Source organism: Triturus cristatus, chromosome 4_1, assembly GCF_964204655.1.
Source record: "Triturus cristatus chromosome 4_1, aTriCri1.1, whole genome shotgun sequence".
Classification (NCBI taxonomy): Eukaryota; Metazoa; Chordata; class Amphibia; order Caudata; family Salamandridae; genus Triturus; species Triturus cristatus.
Genome location: NC_140585.1, coordinates 315,775,048 through 315,796,588, shown reverse-complemented (window position 1 = coordinate 315,796,588; position 21,541 = coordinate 315,775,048). Strand labels below are relative to the sequence as shown.

The window sequence follows — 21,541 nt, the reverse complement described above, 5'->3', positions numbered from 1 at the left end:
CAGTATTCCGAATCTGAACCTTATTTATACATTTAGCTAAGTAATAAAGCCAAAGTTGCATTTCAAGAAAGCACTTCAAATGAATCCACATCCATTTGTTTTACCCACACTCAAGAAGATAACATAATTTGTCACTGTATTACATTTTCTTTGCCAAAGTAGCTGTACATCACAAAGAACCAAAACACCCCCATATCTTTATGCAGTTAAGAGGTTACGGATGTCAAAATCATAGCACCTTGCTTTAAAAATTAAAGTACCTCCTCTTAATCCGTGTTCAGAGCAAAAATATTTGTTTTAGTTTTTACTGTCTGAGCATTTTCTAACTAAAGTAAATACTTCAGTTATGTATGTGGCTGCTCTCTGTTGTATTGGCAGTTTTTAAAAGTCTGCTCAGTAGTTAGTAATACGCAATAATTTGTGCCACAATAAACATTTTCTCTTTGTTTTCCCTTTCACAGGTAATATTGGCACTAGAGAGAACAGCAAGATGGAATCTTTGGGCTTTGTTTTGAACTGTCAAAAACCTTAAAGCTGCTTGTGACCTGACTGAAACTGCAGAGGAAGATACGTTCATCTCACTGTCCAACCTCTCACTACAGTTGCGACATGTACGGAAGTGCTCGATCAGTTGGTAAGGTGGAACCAAGTAGCCAGAGTCCAGGACGTTCACCAAGATTACCAAGATCTCCTCGGCTAGGCCACCGCCGAACCAATAGCACAGGTGGGAGTGCTGGAACTGGTGTAGGTGGTGGAAGTGGGAAAACCCTTTCTATGGAAAATATTCAGTCGTTAAATGCAGCTTACGCCACATCTGGCCCAATGTACCTTAGCGATCATGAAAACATTGGCGTGGAAACCCCAAAAAGCACCATGACCCTTGGACGCTCAGGTGGACGATTGCCCTATGGTGTCAGAATGACTGCCATGGGGAGCAGTCCCAATATTGCTAGTAGCAGTGTTGCTAGTGATACTATTGCATTTGGTGAGCATCATCTTCCTCCTGTGAGCATGGCATCCACTGTGCCACATTCTCTGCGTCAGGCAAGAGATAACACAATCATGGACCTGCAATCTCAGTTGAAGGAAGTGCTTCGAGAAAATGACTTTCTGCGCAGAGATGTGGAGGTTAAAGAGAGTAAGCTTAGCTCTTCCATGAATAGCATTAAAACCTTTTGGAGTCCGGAGCTGAAAAAGGAGCGAGCATTGCGCAAGGATGAAGCCTCCAAGATCACCATTTGGAAGGAGCAGTATCGAGTAGTTCAGGATGAGAATCAGGTGAGTGCCCTAAGAAACGGAGCTCTTCTAATACGCAAGTCCTGGATCAAATGCTTACGGTCATGATAAATTACCTTAAGATGTGTTCTTTTATCTTCTTTTGAGTGGTGACTAGTTACATTAAGGCTTTCTGAGTCATGGAGCTGTAATCTGAGTGATAAAGGGCCCTGCTATACATCGTCACATTGATTTTATAATTTTCATGATTTGGTTAATCACAAGGTTTCTCAAACCTATTCTTTACCAGCTGTTTTGAGACAGTGGTATTTAAATGTCAGTTTACTGGTTAGATTGGCAAATCCGGTTTTACTGTGAGCAGCAGCAACCGTTTGAGTTCCAGTAGGTAAACATTTGTTGATTATCTTTAATGGATACTTTATTTTGTATTTATTTATAAAGTTTTATTTAGCGCAACTTGACTCAAGAGGGTATCGGAGCGCTTTACATTTAGGATCGTTGCGTTAAAAGTTACATCAGTTACAATAGCATAGTAAGGTACAGTACACAAAAACAATGTTGCAAGAATTCGTAGGAGGGAGGGGAGGAACTGTGCCCAATGTCCGGCTGGGTAGGTAAAGGTCAAGTGGAACGAGGGCCCATCTCCTCAATACCTGTCTAACAGCTTCACCGGGCATCAGCCATGTTGCTCAGGTCTCAGCGTTCCGGAAAACCAGTTTTGAGTTTTATTTGATTTGAGAAGTGTATATAGCGCTGTCTAGACCCGGAGGTATCAGAGCGCTTAACCAGAGGATCGTTGCATTACAAGGTACATCTGAAACGTTTTATATAGCGCTGGCTAGACCCGAAGGTATCAGAGCGCTTTACCAGGGGAACATTGCTTTACAGGTTACATCAGTTACAATAGTGTATGTAGAAAGGTAAAGTAAACCAACAACTAGGTTGAGAGAATTCGTAGGAAAGGAGGGGAGGAAGGAGCAATAGCAGTGAGACGAGGAAGAACTGTGCCCAATGTCCGGCTGGTAGGTGACGGTCGAGGGGGAAACCAGGGCCAATTTCCTCATTAGCTGTCTAGCAGCTCCACCGGGCATCAGCCATGTTGCTCACTTTGTATGGCAGAAATACATTCTATCTGGGCATATCTACTGCTGCACAATGTTGCCTTGTGTTACAGCCCAGATGAGTCAGCAGTAACAGACCATTTTGGTGAATATAACTTAATCAGGTCACTCCTAAAATGTGTTGTGTGTTTTATAGCCAGTGTCATTTATTTCGTCCCTTTGCATTATCATTGCTGCATCAGTATGTTATAACATGTTGCTTTTCTAATGCTAGTTTGTTTCATTCTATTAATACTAAACGCCATAAGTATTCTTTTTCTGTGCATTTTCATATTTGGAGTTTTTACAATTAATGCGTAGTCAGGCAAGTTGTGTTATTGCTTACTTTTACTTCTGTGTTCAAAATCTCTCCTGTCCTTTGCTTTGACTCCCTGAGTCAATCAGTGGTAGTGTTTTTTTTTTGTTTGTTTAAAATATATCAATTTATCCTTAAACTGGATTACAAACTCATAACTAGGTATGGCTATGCCTCCTAGTGCCACAGTCTCTGATGTTCTTTGATTCCACAGATGATTGTCTGACAGTTTCTTTATTTTAACCTGCTAAGAAATTTAGATTCAGACTCTCCATATATAAACAGTATAGAAGATTCATTAAATAAGAACACACTAATTTCACTCTGTAATTCTAATGATACTGCAGACCCCATATATGGCAACGGCCACCTCTACTCATACTGACCTGTATTTATGTCAAGTGTCCAGTCCTTCGAAACCCATTGTCTGAGGGTTTTCTGTCATCGAAGACTATTTATTAGACTAAAATAGACCTTGTTCATAGACCACTACCACTTCAAAAGACTTGGATACAAACTACTTTATTTCACTTCAAATTTTCTGTGCAATCGTCTAAGTAAATAAAATTGTGAACAGCTTCCCCATGCAAAAGAAAAGGATTTGCACTTTATCCTTCCTGTGTTCCGGACAATGTTGACAGTTGATTGAAAAATCAGCCTTAAAAACGATACGAGGACTCTTCTTTCCTTTAGAGTGATAGAGAGTTCTTCCACTCTCTTCCACATTGTGACACATATGCAAAGTCTCTTTCTGTAGAAGCTGGGCACATTCAGTTTTGGCTCTCTGATGGAAACATACATAAGTTTTTTTTTGTTGTTTGTTTTAAACTTTATTTTAAGATTTCCAAGTACATAAACCATTGGTGCGCACACAGTAGTGAGCAGAGGCCATACATAGGCATGTAAAACAATAACAACGTTGCAAGTCATCGGTCCCTCACCTCCCCCCCCCCCCCCGCCCCAACCTCCATAGTGTGGGGCAAGAACTGAGTGTTTAAGACATTACCCCCCCCCCCTCGTCCTCCCCATCACTGCCCACTGAATTATCCATAAAGTGGTGCTCTGTGTACCCGTTTGGGAGTTCCCGGCCAATAAATCGTGACATAGCTCCCTCCAGAGCCTTAAGTCGTCCTCCAGCCTTTCATCCCTGCGACACTTCATGTGCACCTCCTCCGCTAAGGCCCACTCACGCCCATCCATGCTGACTCCGGAGGGCGCGTCCCCGTCCATACTATTGCAATTCTACGCCTTGCCAGCACCAGCAATAGTTGCTGTAGTCTATATCCTATTTTAGTTTGCTTTTTTCTTTTCCTTATCAGCCCTAGGAGACAGTGTTTTGGTGTTAATTGAACTCTACCATTCACATGGCCCCTTATCAACTCAACTACCTCAGGCCAGAAGTCACTGACCGCAGGGCACTCCCAAGCCAAGTGCAAGAAATTAGCCCCAGTTTTATGACACCTGGGATGTGCATTAGACCGGCAAGAATACATCGCATGGATCCGGGCAGAAGTCGTGTATGTACGGTGGGCGTAGTTATAATGTATTAGGCGAAACCAGGTGTTACATGAGAATGTGTGCGTGAGCCCACCTACCACCTTCCAATCCTTTTCTTCCAATGGCTCCACCATATCCGCATTACAAGCCACATATGCAACAGGAGGGGGAGCCCCGGCGGCCGCCCTGATTGCCCTGTACAACAGAGATATAATACGCTTGCCTGCCCCACACGTAAGTATATCTAATGTTTGTGTGAGATACGGTATCGGGGAATACGTGGGCCATATCTCTTTGAATATGTTAGCATATTGTAAATATTGCCCTTGCCCCAATCCGAAGTCCCCCCTCCTGCCATGCCCTAAATGACATGTTGACCATCACTTTCCGGATTGGTGCCAACTCACACACTGTTAATTCCCTGTGAAACTGAGCATGCCTGAGGATTCGCTCCACAAACAGCTGCCACACACACGCGGTCTGTCTAACAACATACGGTGCAGCTTCAGAGGCACTAGCACCCTCCATGAGTCGAGCCGGTAGTTCAGTGGCTGCTGCGCTATCAAAGTGTGTAGCAGTTTCTCCCAATCGTCCCCCTCACACCCCCCCGCAAACTACTTGTCAGCATGCTGCAATTGAGCGGCATAATAATATAGTTTTATTCTAGGTGCCTCTAGCCCACTCCCCTCATACGTACGGCTTAGCGTAGCAAGAGCAACTCAGCTACACCATCCGGCCCTGTATAAGTCTATCAACAGGGAGTCCATGGCCCTGAATATTCGGCGGGGTATGGGGCACAGCGCATTCTGTAGTACATAGAGGCAACGAGGCAGCACCACAATCTTAGCTATCGCCAACCGGCCCATTAGGGAAAGTAGTGATGGCATTATCTTTAAGTGGCATCTCCAGACTCGGACAGTTAACTGTTAATGTTAGCTGAGCTTCAAAAGGAAAACCATCATCCACAAACCAGAAATGTAGACTGCACCAAAAATGAATCCTTTGCACACCAAATGCCAGTTGCTCTCTAAACAATATTCCACTGGAAACCTAGCATTCTTATTAGATGAGACAAAGTATGTAGAAGAGGACTTTCCACCACAAATGGCAAAGCCTTTTTAAAAATGGGGACTGTTCACGCAACCATTTCCAGCATCATCACCTCCAAAGAATAATAATAAATTGGCAGCATTGTCCAGAAAAAGCTTTCATCAGATTTCTGATAAAAATAAATGTTTACAGTTTTTTATTTTAAGTATTTAGTTGTTCTGAATATGATTCAGGTCCTTTGACCCACATTAAATCTTCAATCCTCCTCCAAGCAATGGGTCTTAATACTAGTCTCTTCCCTCCTGGAATCATCAGTAACCCATTCACCAACATAGCAAGAAAATCCTTGTTTTTGAAGTTAATACATGTTTGTAGGCCATTAATAGAGAGGCGCTGGGTTGCTCAATCCGTACAAGGCCAGTTTTAGAGGACAGTGTTTTTTCCCTGTTACTCCGCCATCATACTTTAAAGGAAAAATAGTAACTTTTGAAGGCCGTTTCAGGAAATGGCCTGGATTTTTAAAAAGGAAGTGCTGACTTCAAAAGAGCAGAAAGGCTGCAGCAATCATCTAAATCTGAGGATCTTTCATAGCTATGTTTATGAAATAAGTGTTCCTACAGGCCTGTAGTCTCCTTTGTTTTTATAGCTGTTGTATTAAGTTAAGAGATCATATGGAAGGTAGTTCTTCAAAATACACAGAATTCAAATGAAATAGTGCTGTCACTTTGTTGTAAAACATGTAAGCATGCATATATAAGTAACGCACTGGGCCTCTTATCTAAGGGCTTCAGTGATCTGATAATAGGTATTTTTGCTTCATAAAAGGAAACTGATTGAAGATGCTTGAGACTAAAGGCTTCCATAGCAGTGCAAACTGTTTCATAATATCTGCCCTCCTTGCAGGTTGTTTGCTGAGGTGGGTGAAAAGGAGTTACTCCAGGTGCCCAACAAAAAAGACGAGAATTAAATATAATTTCTCTTCCCACCACAGAAGACTTTAGTAGAAGTCATTTTACTGACTGGTCAGCCCACTACTCAAGTGAATGTACGGCTTCTTTAGTAAACAATTACACGTCTACCACACTGAGCCAATCTCTTCCACTGACGTTATGCTGACTCAGTTATTGATAATAACCTCTTTTCTTCTGCCATAAGGGAGGGAGGTCACATCTACTCTTCTAGCTTCATGTGGATTATTCAGCATCAAGTGAGGAATTAACTAGGACTGTCCCATCATCCAACATAATTCTGTCTACTCAAACAGAAAATAACTGCTTATAGCTCTAATCTGAAAATGTGCCCCCTTTAGAACAAGGGTTCAAATTGTATTAAACCTCAAACAGTAAAATATGTTGCATTGACATTCACAGTCTACTTCAAATGGGACAGCGATACTGTTTACTTCAGTTTGTTTCCATTTTTGGATTGCACAGCTGAAAATAGAAGGCTTCGAGTACTGCAAACGCTGAAAGGAAATAGCTAAACTAATAGATGATGAAAAGCTTGACATTGTGTTCTAATTAAACCCACCATTCGTTAAGCTGTATCTCTCTCAGACATAATTTCAAGCTCATTTTAATAGGATTTACTACAATTAAACTCATTTCTGTGCTCAAGAGACGATTTCTCTTGTCTGTTCTGCCCATTGCTAGTCTCTTGAGGGTTATTACTGCATAGTAGTACTTAAAATTAATTTTATTGACCAATTTATGCATGGTGGGCTGCATCCACTGCATATAACTAAGCAAATATTCAAGATCTTCAGTTTTAATTGTGGTGCAGACAAGGTTCCTAAGTATTTGAATCCAGTTACACCAAAGAGCGGTGTGCTACTTTCCCCCCCCCCCCCCCCCCCCCCCCCCTTTGAGTGCCTTACAGGAGTTACCCACGAGGTGTGTTTCTTGAAACAGAACAACATCTGGGGCGTGTCGCTTGATGTATTGCAGTACGACACAACGTTTGATATTGTCTCTAAGCCTATTAACGTTTCAGCTCAATATTTTAACACTTGTCCCATAGCATACTCATTGGTATCAAAGGAAAGTCCAAGCTCCTCTGTGGAAATGCCAGCTTTTTCGGTCTATGTAAATCCAATAATGTATAACAGTTGTACTGTCCCAACCCAATACCCACAATCCCTGCCCCCCCCCCCTCCTCCTATTGAAAGAAAAGAGGAAACCAATAAAAGAAGAACCCCCATGACCGTCCCTTCCCTGCCTGCTACCCTGCTTTGTAGGCTCAGAACTACCCACATCCCCAACTAGCAGGGCGCCTGTTGCCCAAATAACTTGTTCGCTGCCCCTCCAACCCCCCCCCCCCCCACCCCCCCCCCCCGCAATCTAGGTAGTTGAGCATCAAAAACTAGCTCTGCCCCAATTTTTTTTTTTTAAATACTTTTAATCCAATAAAAATCTAACATATTTTGCAGAGTTCCTTAACCCAGGAAACATCTGCCATAGTAGACATTACAAAGCATTTCCATTGACTTTTGATACACATATTTTCTTTGTCATAATATAGATCCAAAGAACTTAAACTTATCAACTCCCTCCCCCCTCCCTCCCCCTGTTGCTTTAACTCGCCACTGCGTCGTATATGCCACTGCGTACCCTGGTCCCACATCAAAGGTCTCCCGCTGTCCCCCACATCCCTTTCTCCAAGGGCCTGTGCAACTCCATAATGGCAGAGTCCACCGGGGGCACTGCATCCAAAACTATTCCGCGATAATCTGCCCATTTATTCCAAATTTTGGGATGCTTTTGAGGGCAACCCCTGGCCTTGAATATTGGAGTCTCTAACCCCATGCAGAAATCTAACGCATTCTTCCAGGCCGAAATTGAGGGCGGAGCTGTCGCCTTCCATGCCCTTGCTATATCCCTTTTTGCCAACGTCAGTCCCAGCAGTAACAAGTGCCACTTGAAGATGTTGCCACCTATACCCTCCTGGATATGTAGGGTTGTCAGTCTGGGGGAGAAGGGAAGTTTCCACCTCAACACCTCTGCCAGACAGGCCATAACCCTCCTCCAAATGTTTGTGAGTGCTGTACAGTGCCAAATAGTGTGTATCAGGGACCCCTCTTCCCGAATTGCAACGCAAACATAACGGGGATGTTACAAGACCCGCCCTCCACAACCTAAGCCTAGTATAATAAAGCCTGTGGAGGTATTTAAATTGAATGAAGCGCAATCGCATCGCTGCCTCCCTGGGAGACGCCAATGTTTCCGTCCAGTCGTCCCCGTCCAACTGTCCTATGTCCTCAGCCCATGAGTCTCTGAGTTTATCTAATGTACTGGTGCTGTGTGTTACCAAGGACTGGTAGATCTTCGATATCTTGCGGTCCTGTAGATCCCCCATGAAAACCTTCGCTTCCACCGGGCTAAACTCAGAGAGCACTTCTAGTCCCACGACACTGGGGTAAATAGCATGCCGAAATTGGAGGTACTTATAAAACTGGGTTTTTGGCATCTGGTACTCGTGTTGCAGCTCCTGAAAGGACTTCAGTGTCGTACCTCGCATTACATCTCCTAGTGTCAAAATGCCGATATTTTCCCACCCCCGGAACCCGGGTAGTGCAGCCAGCTGCGGAAGACAGCCATTGGCCCACAGTGGGGTCTCTCTGGTCAGCTTGTTCCACCACCTCATTTGACGGAGAGATTGTTTCCATACCTAGAAGACCACTCTTGTCACTGGCGGGAGAGAATTACGCAGCGGCGCTGAGTACAATATAGCATGAAGAGTGTGTTCCCCCATGCATCGCCGTTCTACTGCGTAGGCGGGGTCCTTCCAGTCTCCATACCACCACTCAATCAACACCAAAAGGTGCAAAGCTAGATGGTACTAGTGGACATCCGACATGGCTAGTCCCCCACAATACATAGATCGGAAACGGGTCCAAAGCTCCACCCTGGACACCCCGCCCCCCCCCGCCCCCCCTTCCCCATAGGAACTGCCCCAGTGCCGTGTTAACTTGGCGAAACCACACAGGAGATACTGGGAATGGATGGTTCTGTAGCTGGTAGAGCAAGCGCGGCAGTGATACCATCTTGAAGATAGTCGATCTGCCAAAAATAGAGAGGGGCATATGTGACCAATTTTTCATCTTCTCGCGTACTCGTGCCCAAAACGGTGCTACATAACTGGCCCATGCCAGTTGAGGTGATTCTGATCGAAAGACACCCAGGTATTTCACACCCACCGATGTGACTTGAACCGCTGACGCCCAGAGCCCCAGTTCCACGGCTCATCCTAGTGTCCGGGGCGTGGATTTACGCAGGTTCATGAATAAACCGGATGTTTCCCCAAAAAGTTGCATGATGCGCAACAGCGTGGTCCTCTCCTATTAATGTCTGTTAGAAAAAACAAGACATTGTCCGCATATAAAGCGATGCGGTCGGAGAGCCCCTGATCCCATTCAAACCGCACCACTTGTGCGTCCATTCTTACCCATGCCGCAAGGGGCTCCATTGCCAAAGCAAAAAGGTATGGGGACAATTGACACACCTGGCAGGTGCCCCTACCAATTGGAAACGTAAAGGAAGTGGACCTAGCAATTCGTACTGACGCGGTAAGGTCTGTGTATGGCAGTTTGAGATAAGATAGCAAGCGAGGACCTATATATTTTTTTTTTAACAACCGGTTTTATTTGTCATTTGCACATTATAAGCAGGGCTCTGTACCCCAGAAGCCACTACCGCACAGAATTACATGGTAATACAACGCAAAGGACAATTTACATTTTAGGTTTTTTTTTGTTCCCCCCCCCTCCACAACTCCTCAACACAACTCCCAAAACAAACAAAGCAAACATATTCTTTGATCTATAGTATGGTCTCGGATCTCCACCACCCCTCCCCCCCCCCCCCCCACCCCCCCCCGAGTTGCGCTTTGCTCACTGAAGATCGCTCACCCATCCGCGCCAGGTAGCCACAGAAAGAGAATAAGGATAGCTGCCTATCCGCCCTGATAGAGGCCCGACTCACCCAGGCCGTCCCCGCACCCCCATGGCCCCAGTCTCCCCAGGTTGCAGAACCCATCACTCTAGTCCAGCCCTACTCCCACTGGGATATCTTCAATCACTGCAGGGGGCTCCAGCCACAGGCCCCGATAATCCGCCCACCGCTTCCAAATCTTGTAATGCTTACGCAGACAACCCCGAGCCGCAAAAATGGGTCGTTCCAGGCCCATACAGAAGTCTAGGGCATTTTTCCAGGCGGCCACCGAGGGGGCCCGCTCATCTTTCCACATCCTGGCAATGTCACGCTTCGCCAAGGTAAGACCAAGCAACATGAGGTGCCGTTTATAGATATTGCCCCCAATGCCATCCATGACGTGAAGCAACGCCAGCTGCGGCGTACGCTGGAGCAGCCACCCCAGGACCTCAGACATACAAGAAAAAAACCCCCTCCAAAATCGATCCAGCGACGAACAGTGCCAAACCGTATGTAGGAAGGAACCCTCCGCACTACCACACCTGAGGCATACCGGTGAGGCAATCAAGCCCGCTCTGTACAGGCGCGCCCGAGTAAAGTAAACCCAGTGTAGATATTTGAATTGGACCAGACGGAGGTGCATCGCAATGGCTGCGCCCCGCGGGGCGGCTAGGGCCTCCCTCCAATCCTCCTCTTCCAACGAGCCTACATCCTCTTCCCACGCCATCCGTAACCTATCCAGGGTGGGCGCACTATGGGTGACCAAAGACTGATAGATCCGCGAAATCTTTTTAGTTGCGAGATCGCCCATGAAGACTTTCGCCTCCAAAGGACTAAAGTCGGGAATGTCCGCCAGGCCCTCCAGGCTAGGAGCAAGTGCACGGCGGAGCTGGAGGAAACGAAAGAACTGCGTCCGGGGCATATCAAATTCCACCTGTAAGTCCCGGAACGACTTAAGAGATCCATTCCTTGTCACGTCACCCAAAGTAGATATACCAATGTCATCCCAGCCGCCGAACCCCTGTAGCGCCGCCAACTCCGGTAGCCGTCCATTGTGCCATAAAGGCGTTTCCCTCGTTAACGTGTTCCACCACCCTATTCTCTTTAGGGACTGCCGCCAAATCTGAAAGACTACTCTGGACACCATCTTGAAGATCGCCGATCTACCGTAGATTGTCAGTGGCATGCGGGACCAGGCCATAATATCCTCTCGAACACGCACCCAGACCGGCGCCACATTTCGTGCCCACGATGTCTCCGGCGCCTCCGAAAGGAAGACACCCAGGTATTTGAGCCCACCATCCACCATTTGCAGCGCAGACGCCCACTCTAAACCCCTCCCCCCCCCCCCCCGGTCTCCCAGGACCCACAAGGTAGACTTACGGGGGTTCATATACTGCCCGGACGTTTCCTTAAAAATTTGCATTATCTCCAGTATACGTGGTCCCGACCTGTACTATGCCGTCAGAAAGAATAAGACGTCATCGGCATATAGGGCTATCCTGTCAGACAGTCCAGGAGCCCATTCAAATCCCTGCAGCTGCGCATCTACACGCACCCAAGCCGCCAAAGGCTCCATGGCGACGGCAAACAAGTAGGGCGACAGGGGGCGCCCCTGTCTAGCACCTCGACCAATAGGGAAGCTGGCGGAGAGCGCCCCCGCCACGCGGACCGACGCCGTCAGATCAGTGTATTAGAGCGTCACATAAGACAGGAAACGAGGGCCAAGATTAAGCCGACGGAGTAGGGCGAACAAGTATGTCCAGCTTAAAGTATCAAATGCACTGTCCATGTCTGCCAACAACAGCGCCGCCGGCACCCCCGTCCCCCGAACCGCCGCCAAAGCTACATGCGCCCTCTGTATGTTATGCCGCGTAGCCCTATGAGGCATGAATCCGGCTTGGTCCGGATGGACCAAAGTCGAGATATGGGGCAGAAGGCGATTAGCCAGGGCCTTGGCCTCAATATTCAGGAGCGAGATGGGGCGATAAGACTCGTGAAGCTCCGGAGGCCGACCGGGCTTTTGGAACACCACCACCTCTGCATGTTGCCAGTCCCATGGGAGTCGACCGGTCTCCCTGGCCTCCTCTACCGCAGCTCGATATTATGATGCCAATTGTAAATTATAGCGACGAAGAAACTCGCTAGGGAACCCATTAGGTCCCGGCGCCTTCCCGGGGTTAAGTTCCCCCAGCGCCCCACCCAATTCCTCCTCGGAGAGAGGGATATCTAGCTGCCGGCGCGTCTCGTCCGACACCGCCCTGGGCGGAAGGTCCTCAAGAAACTTAACCACTGTTGCCTCTTCAAGGCATTCCTTGGGGTCATATAGATCCACATAGTAGGAGGCGAAGCTTTCTGCTATTGTCACCGGATCGATTATCGACACTCCCTCCTCGTCTAGCAACCCCGGCAGGACCTGTGGAGCATACGCCCCCTGGCAGAGCCGGTGCAGCATCTTGCTCGACTTATCGCCCCATTGGTAGATTCGACTACGCGTCGCGAGCCACACTTGGCGAGCCTCGTCCATCAGCAGGGAGGACCTATATTTAATCGGTCCAGCAATGCAAACAAATAAACCCAGCTTAGGGAATCAAATGCCCTATCCATATTTGCCAACATGAGAGCAGCCCGCACCCCCTTTTTCCCTGGACCGCGGCCATAGCTGTGTGCGCCCGTCTGATATTGTGACGCGTGGCCCTCTGGGGCATGAATCCTACCTGGTTCGGATCTATCAGGGTAGTTATATAGGCCTGGAGGCGATTGGCCAGCGCCTTGGCCAGAATGTTTGCCTCCACGTTTAGCAATGATATGGGGCGATAGGAGGCATGCTGGTCTGGTGGTCGGCCCGGCTTACGTAACACCACCACCTCCGCATGTCTCCAGTCTCGTGGTAGGTACCTCTGATCCCTGGCTTCCTCAACGGCATGAAGGTAGTGAGGCCCTCATTTGGTGGAGTATTTCTTAAAGAATTCACAGGGGAACCCATTCAGGCCTGGCCCCTTGCCAGAGTTCAGATCGCCCAGCGCAGTGCTTATCTCCTTAACTGTAAACGGAAGGTCCAGGACTGTGCGTGCCTGATCGGAGAGAGTCCGCGGTGGTAGGTCAGATAGAAAGCACCGCACCACGGCATCTTGCAGGAACTCCCTAGGGGCATATAACTTCGCTTAGTAATGTGCAAAACTCTCTGCAATATGGGAAGGGTCACTAATGATCTTGCCATCCCGTCCCGGTATGCTTGGGAGAGCCTGCGGTTTCAAGCCCCTTGGCACAATTTATGTAATAACTTACCAGACTTATCAACCCTTTGATAGATCCTGCTACAGGATGCTAGCCATGCGAGTCGAGCCTCCTCCATCAGGGTATCCGCATGAGACTGTTGCTCAAATGCCAACTGCCGGCTCCCTTCTACTACTCTGTTACAGTTCTAATATGTGGGCCTCCGATCGCAGGAGCGCTTCCAGCTGTCGTTGACGGGCTGCCGCACAGTATGAGATATCCACCCCCTGCAGGGTAGGCTTCATAGCCACCCACAGGGTGGCAGCCTCGGCCACCGTACTTCCAGATATTACTCTATGGCCTGCTCCATATGCGCCCGATACTGTTAATCCTGCAGATGCCAGGTGGATAGACTCCATCGGAAAGGCTGCCGTTCAGGGCCCAACTGCAGCGTCAAAAGAACCGGGAAGTGGTCCGACAAACCCCTTGGGAGAATCTCAACTGCCCTCACCCGTCCTATGGCCCCGTAGGTACAAATATATAGCCAAGACGGAGCTCTTCCCAAATTTGATAAATTTTCTTCCCATATGCAGTCGAAGAAGGATAAAAGTGACAAACACACATGAAGAGTTATTTGGCTATTCAGACCTAAAAGAAGACAAAATGGAAACAATGAGTGCATAAAGATTTTGAGACATCTTCCATATCATGTTTTTTTTATTCTTAGACTTTTTCAGTGCCGTAATGTTGTAGTTCAGATACTCAGTTAGTTGTTTAGTATTGCAGTTAACAAATGAAACTGAAAAATGATTTTACCCTCGTCAAGTGCAAGTGTTAAGGGGGTGGAGAAGCAGCGCCTTTTTATCGTGTTAAGTTACCCAGAAACAGCAGTTGATGGAAAATTATTTCTGAGTTGTCAAGTCAGCTTATTAATTCAGAGTGAAATGCAAATTGCAGCGTAGACTAACTTGGCATGAAACATCATAAAATACAGCAGTTTTTAGACTGCGTTTTTAGATTACTTAACTCCAGGGATGTCTACAGTTAAAGAACCCACCTGCCTTCTCCAATATGTAGTTGCTATAGCTATTTAAAAATGTATGCTGAAATATAGTATTATTTAGTTGTTACATTTATATAGCTCTTCATACGTCTGCAGATGGGTAGCACGCTATTCTGTGGCTGTGCTTTCAATGGAACAGTGTTAAATTCTGGTGCAGCTGATGTGGGAAGCGTTTTGATGTTGTGTGGATTGACTAGCGTTGTCCTCTTCATTTTTGCAAAGATAATGAGAGATAGAATACTTAAGGTTTTAAGGCCCTAGTGTATGGATGGAGAGCTGTGTGAAGACAGTGGGACCTGCGTGCAAAGTGTTTAGTGTTCCGGCCCCTTTCTTGGCAACCTACACATTGCAACCCGCGTCATTGGAGACCTGAATAAATATAGCCACATTACTCCAACCATGGTTGAATTATAGTGGCTCCCCTTGTCAATATGCATCATTCTCAAAACCAGCTGCATGATTTATAAAGCCGTTGTAACAAGTACCCCTAGCTATCTGGCTCCCAATCTCCCCACCTTCCAGTCTCTCTGAGCACATTTGCAGCCTGGACACCATCAGACCAAAGATGAAGAACTTAAAAACATGATAAAACAAGCATTTGCAATGCAATAGGTCTGGCATTTGCGAGAGTTTGAGCTATTAGCAGTGTAAATGACAATGCCTTTTAGTTATGTGTTTTGAAAACCTGCAAGCTGTGTGATATACAAGCACTTGGTGCTTATAGTAGTTGCTTCGAGAAGCTTTTTCCTATTTATTTCCTTTTGTAGCAATCGCGCTATACTGCATTTTAGCTTTAAACCTGTGAAGCTAAAGTGCGGCATGACGAATGCTACTAAAGCAAATAAATACCCAAAAAAGGCAGGCAGTCGACTTTACAGCTGCTAATAAAGTTAATAAATAGTAAAAAAAAAAAGCTTTACTTGTAATTTTGTACAGTAAAGCATATTTAAAAAAAAAAAAAATTACCTCCTCTGCTGCGTCACGGACAGCAAAAAAACACTGCTCCAAATCAAAGTTTGCCTTGAGCATTTATGAAGAGACAAAAAGTGTCTTTGTCCTCTTCAGTGACCTTGGCATCAGGGTGTTTAACCGCAGTGAGTTCCAACCTGGATGAGACTCAAACAGGAGAGCTGATGGTGTTTGTGAGTGAGGCAGTTGTGTTAGGCCCGTCTGGAGCTTAAGACACCAGGCCTCCCTGCTCTCCTGTGCGTTGCTGCGCTAAATGAAAGGCACACACAGCGGATATCACTGAAAGTGTCCCTGTGGCGGCAAACTGCACCCGCACAATGTTATCCAATTTCGCTGGTTTGAACACACACAAGCTGTTGGATCTACAAGTTGGAGAGATCACCTTTCTGCAGCACTGCATCTGAGTGTATGTACCTGAACAATAGGGGGATCAAGTTGGAGATGGTCACAGGATCGAATCAGAGTACGATGACCGACTTAACTTTTAGCCACCCAAAGGAAAAAAAAAACTAGCCAGTGCTGTCAAGTTATTGCTTGTCAGGTGAAGGAGCCTGTCCAGTCCTGGTTGTATTCTTTGCATTCTTGCAAATTTACCTTTAGTTAATTAGAAACCTGCAAATCCCTGGGTGCATAACTGATGCAAAAGAACAACTAGCCAGAATTCAAGACGACCTTAGCGAATATCAAACATATATGGTCAGTCAAAAAATAAAAGGACTCAGACGCAACTTAGACAGATTCAGCCATGAATGGGCTTTTCCTTATGTGGAGGACCAATACTACCAACAAACTCAGCCACAACCCATGCCCACAACTAGAGGGAGAGGTGGTCGTAGACAAGGTAGAAGAACACCCAACAATTGGACGTTCGAAAATACAAGCAGTGAAGATGAGGAACCCATTGCCCAACCGTCGACCTCCAACCAACAGGTCAGATTCAATCCCCAGGAACAAGCTAACGAGGACCTGGGAGCCCTGTTCAGGGTTTTTTTAGGACAGCAAACCCACAACCCTGGAAATCAAAGAGGGTCCAATTACAGAGGCCGGGGAAGGGGCCGGGCCCGCCAGAATGCCAACTCCAACTGGCAGCCCTTCTCCCCGAGGATCACACGCAGCAGGGGCAGAACCCCTCTATAACTGCGATTGAGAACAACATAGTGGTCAACCTCTCAACATACCAACTCACAGATATGGAATTGGAAGTACTGAATAAAGGCCTAGGGTTCGTACCCACTCCCCGTCATGACGGGTTCCAACTTCGGGCAGACCTGTACGGCCTGATGAGAAAGATCAAGCTCAAAAAGTTTTTCCAAGGAAAGGAGCAGGAACAGGCATCCTTGTTTTTAACTAACTTACGGTGTCCCTCACATTTCTGTCCCCCTACGAGCTCAGTAGGCCCGGAAATAGTGGTGTTTGAGCAGAAGGTTCTTCAAGACATCAGCCAGGTAGAACAGAATGTTCACACAGTGGCTCATAGTAATATGAGCATCCGAGATTGGCAAGCCTTAAAAAGTCTACAAAATAATCAAACAATCACCATCAAGCCAGCCGATAAAGGCGGGGCGGTGGTAGTAATGGACACTCAGGACTACGACGTCGAGGTGGCCAGGCTTCTGGGGAACCGCTGCAATTATCAACCTTTGGCGCGGGACCCCACTAATGATCTTCAGGCCACTATCATCAAATTGGTGACAGAGGCCAAAGAAAAGAAATGGGTGACATATAAAGAAGCAGAGTTCCTGATCAATTTAAAACCTAGGATGCCGGCTTTTTATATTGTACCCAAAATTCACAAGCCCCAAAGACCCCCACCTGGACGTCCAATAGTATCGGGCATCCAATCCCTTTTAGAACCACTGTCACAATTTGCGGATTTTTTCCTGAGGGAGTGTGTTATTTCCCAACCCTCGTACGTCCAAGACACCACCGATGTTCTGAGAATCCTGGAGGATATAACATACGATCCCATGAATCAATTCCTTGTCACCATAGACATAGAATCATTATATACGAGTATCCCTCAGGAAGCTACGCTGGTGGCAGCAGCCCGCGCCCTGAGGGACTCTGAATGGTTCTGTGATACTCCACAGACCTTTGTACTCCAGTGCATTGAGATCGCATTGACCAAAAACTTCTTCTCGTGCAAAGAACAGGTGTACCTCCAGGTGTCGGGTACCTCGATGGGGGCTACCTTTGCTCCTAGTCTGGCCTGCATCTATGTAGGCCAGTTCGAGGCGTACCACATTCATCCAGACACAAATCTCTACCAGAAGAATATTGTTCTCTGGAAGAGATATATCGATGATGTCCTGTGTATATGGGAGGGCTCGGAGGACGAGTTTCTCAACTGGTTGAACGGTCTTGATGCCTGCCTAAAATTCACTTGGGCGGTGAATAGAACATCAGCAGTGTACCTTGATCTGGATATACAGGCCGAGCACGACCAGCTCGTTACTAAAGTGCATCATAAAATAACCGATAAAAATTCCCTGCTTCACTACAGGTCATACCACCCAAGAGCACTTCGAGATAACTTACCTGTGGGCCAATTTTTAAGATATCGCCGGAATTGCTCCGACCTTCGCCAATACTCCGAACAGTCCAGCGTATTGGCTACCAAACTGGAGAACCGGGCGTATCCTAGGAAAGTAATCAGGCAGGCGAAAAAACGAGCATACAACACGCCACGTGCGGCTCTCCTGGAAAGAACGTCTAAACAAAAGGGCGAATGCATACCTGTGGTGACCACTTTCGGCCCCTTATCCACCAAAATCAGGCAGATCATCCGCAGACACTGGCATCTGTTAAGCACTACGAGTATGCAAATGCCTCCTCCTCGCTTTGCATTTAAACGATCTGCAAATCTTCGCGATCAACTGGTACACACCAGACCCAAATCTGACCCACGGGAACACAATATTCCGCAAGGACATTATCCATGTGGGGGCTGTTCTGTATGTAAGCTTACAATCACCACCAAAAGTGTCACTCTTGCAAATAATCGTTTATGGTATCTGAACAAATTCAGCAATTGTAATACAACCAACGTTATTTACAGATTGACCTGTCCTTGTGAGCTACACTATATTGGCCTTACCACAAGGAAGGTCAAAGTTAGGATTCAAGAACATCTGAGCACGTTGCGTGCAGGTAAACTGAGTACGAAACTAGTCCAACACTTCCAGCATCATAAACATGATCCCAAAGATGTACGTTGGATAGTACTAGAAAGAGTGATGGGAGATCAGTTTAACATGGAATCCAGACTAAGCAGCAAAGAAGCCCGTTGGATTTATCAGGAGGGTGTGGATCAGACTGGATTGAATGACTCCATTGAGTGGAATAAGGTATACATGTAAATCATGTATCATTCATTCATTGCCGTTTTTTTCCCTAATGGTCAGTATAATTCCAGCCATTATGATTGGTGTATGAAGGTAGGAATAGAAAGAAAAATGTGGGGGTGGTAGACTGGATGAGATACCAGGATAACATAATGGGAAACTTAGGGACATCAGGCATAACTGACACCGCTCATTGCAGCATTGCAAAATACAGTTTTGAGCTAGACTACACTTGACACAATAGTGTAACCATGTAACAAGGTGACGGGTATAAACAGAACCGGAGGTGAAGGTATGCCCTAACTGTTCATCTACGAGCCACATTTATATTAAAAAACGGGTGCTCAGCTGCTCTTACAATGAGGTATTGATTACCTGTAGGGGCACATATTACCATTCCAAGATGGCGCGTTCTGTCGGCCCTGATATGGGCGGGACCGACAGCGGAGCCACGTGACTGGGCAAGCTACGCTTTTTAATCACGGCTGACAACGGCTGCGTTGCTGCAGTGCTGAGTGAACGCCAGACACGGACAGAATACCGGTGAGTCCGACTATTCCCCCTTTTCTTCTAAAACTGAGGGAGCAGCGTACAAAGCGGCTTAGACCAGAGGCGAAGGGACACCCGTAATAGTAAACGTGACTAGGTCGGGGAATCTCGCTTTTTAAGGGGGCACGCACAGACCTGTTACGGGAAACCAAGGGTCTTGAAATCCCAATTAGGAGCGTGGAATCATCATAATACAAGTAGACTCATTAAACATGAGCCATACAGCAGGTACTAAAAGACGCACCATTAGCGAAGACATGGGAGGGACAACACGCCACATAGCGGATAGAACCCTAAAACGAGAACCTTTTTTAACACAAGATGAACCGCCAGTAACCCCGGCCAAGCAGGAGCTATACATGCAGAGTTATAACACAGCAACACAGGGATGGATTCAGAGATAGAGCAATAGCTATTCATCACACAGGGAAGGGAGGGAAATCAGCACCTGTTTCCTCTAGAAAACTGTTAACTCTATCTGTTCGAATTATGTCTTTCTCCGTGTCCTGCACTGGATGCTTACAGACTCATGACAGGAGTCGAGGGGATGAACCCTGAACAAGCGACCGCTGTGACACATACATAAGCCCGAGGGTAAAGGTATGACCCCGATGGGCGACATCCCGGTAAATATTTTCGGGGGACATCGGGTTGGGAATGGTATACACAGTAATTGGTGCCTTTGAACCAGAAGCCAAATATTTTGGATATGTGTTGTTTTGTTTGTTTGTTTGTCTTTTGTCCAACAGAACTGCTTTTAAACTGATCAAGCTAGGCTAAAGGGTGAAATGACAATACCCCACGCCCTGAAGAAGTTGCCGTGAGTTTTTTCCGATTGGCAATGAAACATGTCGGCATTTTATATACGAGTGGTCACACAGCATAGAATAAAAAGTAGAAAGCCAGTGTGAACCAACTCAAATCTGTGTACAAACACTGTGGGGCTATTACGGTGCACGGTTCTCTGCACTACTTTTCTCTCTTTTGTTATACACTTTAGCAACCTTTACGTGTTGGGTCACTACCCATTCTCTTGTTCACACCTTCCCACACACATTTCCTTTCTACGGAGTGGTGGCAGCTGATGATGAGATCTTGAGGTAGCAGGCGAGTACCTTCCTGCTTTATCCTCTATGGTGTTGCTACCGTGAGGCGCCATCACTCCTTTCCTACACTTTTTTTACACGAGGGTGGTTTTAGATATTACTACTGTTAGGTAAAAGTTGTCTTTTTATCCATCTCGTTTTGAATACTCTTTCTCTTCTTTGAATTAGTGAGCCATACCTTGAAGCAGCATTGATGATATTGCAACACTTGCTCCTAGTTTGTCTAAAATTACACGACAACCATAATGGCTATATGAATTGAATGCTCACTTTGGGAACAGGTCCTTTATTGTATACAGACTTCTGAGTGGGGGATGACCTGTTCTCTGCCCCTTTAGCTCCTTTGTGTGATTTGACCTGTTAATTGGTCACCTGGAGGGAGAATAATTTGTGATGAATGCTCAGTAAACAGACATTTATTCAAACGTTTGTAGGGATGTGCAGGGAGGTGCTGTTATACACTACGCGAGGAAGGATGTGATGTAGTGGCTTCTCAGCTAGATATGAAATCTGCCTACGCGCATTCTAATCACAGCTTCTCAAATCAGCTGCACCGTGTGATCCCGGCAGGTCATTGCATCTCACGTGCTTGGGGTCCTTTACTAACCAGCATATTTAGAAATACACAGGAAAATCTTCGGTCTGCACCAAACCGGTTTATTCGTGACAACCAGAGTACCCACTCCTTCTCTGGCTAGGAACCACCCGCACATCCATGCTGCACCCCATGTCCCTGGTGGGCCAACATGATAACATGTTTCAAATAACTTTTTAAAGCCCCTACAGCCGCTCCAGGACAGAGCCGACCCTTGCTGGGATACCTCCCTGGCCGGAAATAAATTTGGTGCCCATCCTGCAGGTGGTGAATAAAATAAGGTAGCGGGGGGGGCCATTTTGTGTTTACATGTCATTCACACATCAAAGCAGTAATTCACCTCCAAACACAACCTTCTCGGCAACGCCCCCAAATATACTGATTCACTCTTGCATAGCTAGAGTATGCTAATGCGGAGTTGGGGGTGGTGGTGTGAATGGAGGTGTTGGTGTCTGTCGGCAGGGGGTGAGAGGGAGATGGGAGGGGAAGAATGGGGTGTAAAACCTCACCTACAGCAAACAAAACAAGCATTTACAATGCAATGGTCTCGGCAGTGTTAAAGTTAGAGCTGT

The 21,541-nt window shown here is 46.5% G+C and overlaps 1 protein-coding gene across 11 annotated transcripts in view; it reads left to right on the top strand.

Annotated features, from left to right (window-relative positions):
• The window catches only part of ERC1 (ELKS/RAB6-interacting/CAST family member 1), a 1,928,212-nt gene that overhangs the window by 153,840 nt on the left and 1,752,831 nt on the right, over positions 1–21,541 (top strand). For all 11 annotated transcript variants that reach the window (XM_085652245.1, XM_085652246.1, XM_085652244.1 and 8 more), the window contains one exon: positions 462–1,278. In XM_085652245.1, the coding sequence (XP_085508371.1) occupies positions 610–1,278 (669 nt within the window). In that variant the 5' untranslated portion in view covers positions 462–609. The remainder of the gene's footprint in view (positions 1–461; positions 1,279–21,541) is intronic.